The sequence below is a fragment of the Lolium rigidum genome, chromosome 6, assembly GCF_022539505.1.
Source record: "Lolium rigidum isolate FL_2022 chromosome 6, APGP_CSIRO_Lrig_0.1, whole genome shotgun sequence".
Classification (NCBI taxonomy): Eukaryota; Viridiplantae; Streptophyta; class Magnoliopsida; order Poales; family Poaceae; genus Lolium; species Lolium rigidum.
The window spans coordinates 119,072,133-119,079,794 of NC_061513.1; the positions used below are offsets into that span (position 1 = coordinate 119,072,133).

Here is a 7,662-nt window from a genome sequence, read left to right on the forward strand (position 1 = left end):
GCGGTCGAGCCACAACAGTGCCTCGCCGCCCGGGGACGTCGACGACGTCGCCGACGACGCCCACAGGGGCTAGGCGGCGCACCGGCGGCCACCGCGCCGCCGACCAAACCCTAGAGGGTTTTTTATTTTCTGTTTAAATTTTAGTTTAAATTTAAAAGCCCATATAGGGGCTTCTTTTGTTAGTTTTATTTGCCCAAAATAGGGCTATGTACTAAATTTGCCCAAAATAGGGCATATGTTCAATGAAATTTCGTTTAAATTTGCCTCTTTTTTGTTTTCGTTTTTCTCCGGTTTATGCGATGCGTCCGCGCGTTGGGCGCAGCGCGCGACCCAAACGGACACGCGGACGCGGGGCGCTGTCCGCGTGTCCGGGCGGCGACCCAAACGGCCCAAAACGGACGGTCCAGCGCGTCCGTTTGGTTTGGGTCGCGCGGTTGGAGATGCCCTTACACCCTCAGATTTGGTCCAACCCATATACGGAGTATCAGCTAGAAAATGTAGAAAAAAAAAGAAAAGGCCGAGCCCCTGAATTGGGCTGGATCCGCCCCGCTCCCGCCGCAATTTTGTTGCAGCACTTGAGCTCGCTCCTTCTCCATGATTTGCATTAGCTCCTACACCGCATTCTCCAATTTAACCACCGTGAGATGGCTCCTAAACGGCCGATTCAGCAGTTTCTAAGAGGTCTGGTTACGAGCAGCTTTAAGCTTTAAGGCTAATGCTGCCCAGCAAGACGTGCGGGCATCAGTCCCCGAAATTCTGGCTCCCTAGGGCCTGGTTGGCCTCCAAGCAGGCGGCCAAATTGTAATCGGGATGGTGTGGCGATCGACAAGCCTTGGGTTATCGATAGTCAAGATAGTGTTCCTTCATTCTGGCTCTCATTAGGTCATCTAATAGTCAAGATACGGAAGCCTAGAGGCTACAGGGGAGAATGTAACAAGACGGTTAAGCTTGACAAGGAAAATATCTGCCTGGACCACTCAAAAAAAATGCCTGGAAGTTTACGGTGTTCAACTGTTAATTACAAGTGGTGTAGATCATATAGAGGGCATCAACCTCACTAACTCCTGCACATGACAAGGAAACAACGAGATGCATCATGGCACACCCTGGTTTCATAATATGGTCAGAGGATGCATGGATGCAAAGTACATGACTACCTACCCCCAGCTGGTCTCAGCTGATAGCGAAGAGGCCATGGCTGGACAAGGGTTAAGCAGCCGCATCTGTATCTCGGGGTTGAGGGACTTTACAAAAGCACCAACCTCACTACACAAACGGCCCAAAGGTTAACCTTAAAGTTATGACAGTCCAAGACTGTAAATTCCGGCGATGCATTCGTCCTCAGAGGAGAGTCGATCCTCAACCTCTGCATCGGTGAAGGTGAGAGCTCTCTGCAACTTTTTGGGACTGAAAACCTCAATATCCACCGTGTACACGGCTTTAACGGGGCGGTGATCAGATAGCCTCATATCAACCGTCTCATAGGACAACAACCTCATTCCCTTGCCATAGGAAAGAATACGGTCGCACCTACAGAGGTAGACAAGAAAGTTTTATGTTAGCTAGCAGATGAAGAAACGGTGGCTTGTCCAGGTGCAGCTAATATATGTTCTTTTGGCACTAATTTATATGTGGTGATCAGACTGCATACCATGCAGGTGTCCTCCTCCCAGATTTTGGCTCATCACTTATGTACTTCTTCGAGTTAAACTTGTACTTGTATGTTGGAGCAAAGCTGATAACTCCTTCGGACCACCCATCAAATACACGTCCTTTCCTCAGTTCTAATCTTAGCTATCATAGTGGGGGAAAAGTGAGCTAGAAATTATGGAGGAGTATTAAAAATATATGCTGCTGAAGTTTACCTGGTCTTTCTCGAATAACCCATTCCAGTCATGGTTGGAGATGAATTCATGTGTTCTTTCGTATGATAAGTTTATCCTATAGTTGAGATCCCCTAACCAGAAAATCCTCCTGAAACAATACGAAATATTAGATATCTGTAAACTTTGATGTAGCAACCTTAAACTAGAATAACCTAGAGCTAAAAGCAACATTCTCTCTGTATAATTAAAATGCAAACTTATACTTTGTTATGCCACTGGTATGCACTTCATCATTTATTCCTTAGCATAAATATGAAAATATATTGTTCAAAAAATATGTTAAAATGCATATCTATGTACCAATACAAAAACACCAGTTTGCTGGAAGCACATGATATCAACCATCCATCTACTTTCAATGTAATGGCTCATATTCTCTGTTGGACCTTGCAAATTTGGGCTTAATACGCAAAAGCAGTGATAATTTACTATATTAAGTTCGCAAATTCAACACTAATTGCAGACTAAATATGGAACTTAACAATATCAGTACATAGATTTCTCCGTACACGTCACTGAATTTATTTGACTATCATTGTTTTTTCTGATTTCTTAAGTTGTCTACATTTCCTTGTTAGGGCCCAATTAATTGAATATGGTAAAAAGTAAGTCGGGTCGACACGTGACGTATGATGCGAAAATGTGCATTTTAAGTACATGGCTGCTAGTAAGTATAAAAAGAACTGTTAAAACATAGATGCAAACATGGTCATTGATATATGGTAAAAAAGTTGTGCATCTTTTTGTAACTGAAAAAGTTATGTGCTGGTTTCAGCATTCAGGTTAAAATGCAAACTTATACTTAGTTACAACATCATTACGTAGTTTAGGACATAGTTATGCCCATAATTACATAACTAGTTATGCCCATAATTACATAACTAGAGCTTGGTGGCTATTTCGCCAAGCAAATGGGCCGGTCGACTTAAATTTTTGGTCCAAAATTTTGGACCCATTGAGCGGGAAGTTAGCGGCTATGAGGCTAAATTAAGGCTAAATAGCCTTAGCCGGGCTATTAGCGGCTATTTCTCTTTTAGCCTCTAAAGCCTCTAGCTATAGCCGCGGACCTCGTGAAAGGCTATAGCCGGGCTAGCCGGCTATTTTAAACAGAGATACTATAGTAAGTTTTTTCTTTTCTTTTAGAGCCAAACCTATATCCACACAGCGTATGTCTAGTATATATAAGGGAACATCTTGATCTGTATATACTAAATCATTGAGAAAATGCACACCATGCCATGGTGGCAACCAGTGGAGGTTCACATAGCATCAGGAATTTGGAGGGTGGCACATAATAATTCTTGAAAGACAAGATAGGTTTTTTCACTTACTCGTGGTCATATATTGTCTTAGGCGTGCCCGCTCTGGAAACTGGATTAAATATTGTCCTTCGATGGATCTCTTGCACATCAGCATTCCTTTTTTGCTCATCCCCGTCCTTTTCTCCAGAGGTCAGGTGGCAACAAATAAAGCAAAACTGTGTCTGATAAATCGACATGCTTACTGCTATTGATCCCTGGAACATGTTGAAATAAGAAACATTAGCACGGTACTCCATAATCAATACAAGAACAGGTTAAGGTGAAATGCATTCGGCCTTAAACAAAAAATGCACTCCTTTCCTCGCAGTATTTGGGTAGGTGGTAGAAACCATAGAACCAGTGAAGGAATAGAAATGTCCCAAAATCCCTAACCTGACATGCATTTTTTTTTTTCCAAACATGCATCTGATTGCGTGCAATATGTGCATGCATTTTGGAACTCGGTGTCGTGAGTGATCTGATCCACAGAAATTTACCTTGTTCCCAATGTAGCCCATAGCACCTACTCCTACAGTTGATACTTTCACATTCTGAATGTGCTTCCGCAGGCTTCTTCGTACCCATATTGTAAGAAATACTCCAACCATCTGCTTGCTTATTATCCTTACAAAGTATGGTCTTTTCCCTTTAGCTACGACACTGTCAATGTTTAAACCATGAAGTATACTATCCTCCGGAAAAGCACATGCATCTCCATCAACTGATTTGAAAGACAAATATGTTTTTAGCGCCTTCCCTGAAGGAAGTGACTGTGTGCTGGCCGGAAGACACTGAGCCAACATATCCAATGGCGGTTCTGGCCAAATCAATCCAAGCCTCTCTGAGTGACTCAGTGTTTTGGTTAACATCTTTTGGTTGACAGGCTCTTCTAAATGAGATGTGTAATCTTTGAAACTGATGTTATGAGATCGATTGAAAGTCTTCAGTGAAGGCAACCTGCTAAAGTTGTCGTCTCGTAGAATAGTTTCATCAGGAGCAGAAGTGGAGTTTTCATGTGTGTTGCTCTGAATATCATCATCAACAACTAAATCTTGTTCGTCCCATGGGTGCACTTCCCCACCGATTTCGCTGTCAGAATCGCTGTTAAGCTCATCTTCCATCGCAAGAGTGTCACCAGATGGCTTAAACCTTGATGGAGATGGAGGATCACTGTGACATTTATATTTTGGTTTATCTGGACTAATCTTATTCAGTGTTTCACGAATGATATGTTCCCACATTGAAACGGGGCGGTTGTCTTCGGCACCAAATATATTCCCAGCATTTAGTGGAACAACTTCTTGAAATCTGAAATTTAATAAAAAATCATCTCATAAATGAAAAAAGTGTTGCTAGTCTTATCACATAGAAATGGAAAGGAAATAATGATAATAAAGAGCAGGCGATCAAAATCATGGGCGCATGCAACATTTGGATGTAAGATAAATGAAGCAATAGGTCAACTTAATATTTTTTGTATGGATTTACATGGGAGATTCCGTTCTCAAAATATATAACTGGAGGTTTAACAAATTACCCAAGAACATATATATCAGCTGGCTCCTTCATATCCAACCATTCTTGAATATCCAAATCTTGAGGTGGAACTTTCCCTGCAACATTCCATGTTCCTACGCAGACCCTGAATATTAAACCAACAATTTATAAAAAAATACAGTAACATAACAAACATAGTAAATTTTATTGAGTCAAGTCCTGCTGCAAGGAAGACAGATATCTGAAGGAACAACCAGCAGTATTTATTTGACTTAAATTAACACAAGAAAATAACAGTTAGCAAGTTGAATTCCAGAAAATGCAAAAAAACTGAGAATAGGTACATGCCTTAGTTCGTTGACATCAATATATTGAGCACGAAGAGTCTCTGATTTGCGCCTTCGATTAAATCCGTATGGAACGCCCCCCATTTGGCTGTCTGCAATATTCATAGGTCGTGTCACCACATAAGAAAAGCTAAGTAGGCCTTCTCAAGAACAAGACTATTCCAGAGGCAGAGAAAAGTCTCACTAAATTCTGGTGAAAGGGCTGACAAGTATATATCTTAGTTTGTCAACCGTAGTACTTAAATTCACGAGTAAATTCCAGTTTTTTCCACCTAGTATTTGTGATCTTATGATAACATTTAACCTATTAAATATTTGTTTCCCACATTTTACCCCCTAAGTTGTGACCTTGTGATGTCTTTTACACTGTTTTATTATTTTTCCGAAAAAATTAACATGGCAGACCCATGTGTTAGGAAGACATGGAAGCTGGCTAGGGGTAGAACTTAGGCTCGTACTAGCTATGGGTGTATCTGATACGACGCAGGAGCACAGTGGCACAGCTAGCCGCACCAGGTCAGCACAATTGACACAATTTCATGAATTTTACTAATGCTGATAAACGGGGAGTTTGACATTATTTGTCATGCCTCTGAAAAGTACACGTCCGAGTTAATTGCGCAGTCAGCTGCCATGTCGTCCTAACAAGTGGATCTATTTTTGTTACCTATGAAAAAATAGTAAAGTGGGGTTGAAAGTAGTCACAGACTCACAGTGTCACACCTAAGAGATACTAATATTGTAGTGGATGCAATCTGTCACTTGCCACAAGTATATGAGGTAAAAAATGAAATTGCATCTCTTAGTTCTAACTATGTCCATAAGCAAACCAACAGACACAGGCAGATTTGAAATGGACACTACGGAAAAACTAAAGGAAATTTATAATAGAAGGATGAAAGTTGGTGTCAAGATTCAAGAACTAAATAGTCACGGACAAAGGGATATTCAAGAACAATTAAGGTTGCACCTGATTTTGATGTGCATATCTTGGTAGTAAAACCAACATGCATACTTCTTGAGTATTTCAAATAAAATTCATTTAGAAATGAAGCCCATGTGCTAGAAGACAAAATGTAATTTACGAAATGCGCCAAATTACCTGTTGTCTGGGCACCCAATCCACGTAATTTCCTGTCTTGGTCATATTCCAGCCTCTCCCATCCGCACATCTCTGCACAAAATCGAATCCAGCAAAGTAAACTATTTGACTTGGGTTGATCATATCAATATGCAAAGTTGGAGTCGAGAAACTAAGGTAACTCTCTGAAAGGAAGCAATTATTTTAAAAAGGAAAGCGGCCAAAGAGGCTGTCTTCCACGTATGTAACCAGACACATGTTGCAACTATATTTCTTGCAATACGGATAGAGCTTTCTTTTCTTATTATTTCAATTTTTTCACTTCAAAAAGTTAGACTGTAAAGGCAGAGCTTATCATTTGAACTCACTAGGAAAAGCACAGAATCTGCTCAAAGGTTTTCTGTACCTAATGGAAGAGCCGTTTGTTCTAGTGTGTTTAAGGGAAAAAGAGGAATACAATGAAACAAGATGATTAGTTAATTAGGTGTTAGGACATGACAGGACATGACAACAACACATTGGAGAAATTAAAAGATCTAGAAAAGGAAGTAATGTCAAGAAACCAAATCCCATAGCCAAAAAGACAAAAGAAAAAGGGGAAAAGGCCCGCTAAGTCGTATTCTCTACCGATTCTTGGGGACTAAATTTGTGGCTAAACTAAACTAAGCGGGTCAGGTGATGCTGGAAGAACCAATCCACCCAAATCGTCCCCAAAAAGGAAATTGGGAAAAGAAGACGAATGCTGGAAATAAACAACCCGGATTAGAATCCAAGCCGGATGCATTGGCTGAGCTTTTCATCTCTTGATTAACTTTATGGTATGAACAAAAATGAACTTAACGGCGGAGGGGGTAGCTATTAGCTAAGGAGTTCATGCTCGAGGGGGCGGGAGGGGAGGGGGCGGAATTGGAGGAGGTCCGCAGCTAGGAGAGGGTGTCTGATGACGCACCTTCATACTCTGACTCGCTGTCGGCCTCGTCGGCGGTGTCGCCCTCGTCGGCGCTGAAGTCGGAATCCGAGGACCTGATGTTGAGCCACTTCCGCAGCACCGTCTTGCGCCACACCTGCACTCCACAGCGGAGCAACAGCTACAGTCACAAACCAATCGAACAGCCACCGATCGATCCGAATCCCCCCGACCAGACAAAACGTCCGTTCTACTGTATTCACGCACCTGGTTCTGCTTCCTGGCCTTGCTCGGCATCTCCGAGGGTTCCGGGAGGCTCCGCGTCTCCCCGAGCCGAGACAATGGGCGAGGCGGCGCCGCCGCCGCCGCCGCCCGCCTGGGCGGGTGCGAGGACCTGGCTGCCATCCTCTCCTCTCCTCTCCTCTCCTCTCCTCTCCCTCGTACGTGACCCCCGGCGGTGGCGGTTTGCTTCGCGCTGAGAAGACGACGCGGCTTAACAGCTACGGCTGTACTTGCGTAGCCTTTTGCTGTCCTCCCTCCCTTCTCCTTCCCCTTCTGTAGCAAGCAAACGGGGGGCAGATTTATCGCGGTCGGATGGAGCTGGTGTTGGGCTGCAGCTGACCTCTGACTGGCAGTACGTGAA

At 42.9% G+C, this 7,662-nt stretch overlaps 1 protein-coding gene across 2 annotated transcripts; it reads right to left on the reverse strand.

Moving 5' to 3' along the window:
- Positions 1 to 948: 948 nt before the first annotated feature.
- On the reverse strand, positions 949 to 7,380 carry LOC124660929 (type IV inositol polyphosphate 5-phosphatase 3-like). 2 transcript variants are annotated; one of them, XM_047198778.1, is made up of 10 exons: positions 7,287 to 7,380; positions 7,062 to 7,176; positions 6,134 to 6,205; positions 5,033 to 5,123; positions 4,725 to 4,829; positions 3,685 to 4,495; positions 3,218 to 3,402; positions 1,866 to 1,974; positions 1,652 to 1,794; positions 949 to 1,530 (listed from the first exon to the last, which is right to left on the reverse strand). In XM_047198778.1, exons 1-10 carry the CDS (start codon positions 7,314 to 7,316, stop codon positions 1,299 to 1,301), a joined length of 1,893 nt encoding a protein of 630 aa, XP_047054734.1. In that variant the 5' UTR covers positions 7,317 to 7,380; the 3' UTR covers positions 949 to 1,298. The 2 variants fall into 2 exon arrangements, with proteins under 2 accessions (XP_047054734.1, XP_047054735.1); XM_047198779.1 differs by lacking the exon at positions 949 to 1,530 and having other exon boundaries at positions 1,669 to 1,784.
- Positions 7,381 to 7,662: the final 282 nt, after the last annotated feature.

Bases quoted from the DNA above. Each gene is read 5' to 3' on its own strand.
- LOC124660929 (XM_047198778.1), bottom strand. From the start codon at position 7,316: ATGCCGAGCAAGGCCAGGAAGCAGAACCAG. The intron at 6,206-7,061 runs GTGCGTCATCAG...GATTTTGTGCAG, and splicing joins CAGCGAGTCAGAGTATGAAG to AGATGTGCGGATGGGAGAGG. The intron at 5,124-6,133 runs GTAATTTGGCGC...TGAATATTGCAG, and splicing joins ATTGGGTGCCCAGACAACAG to ACAGCCAAATGGGGGGCGTT.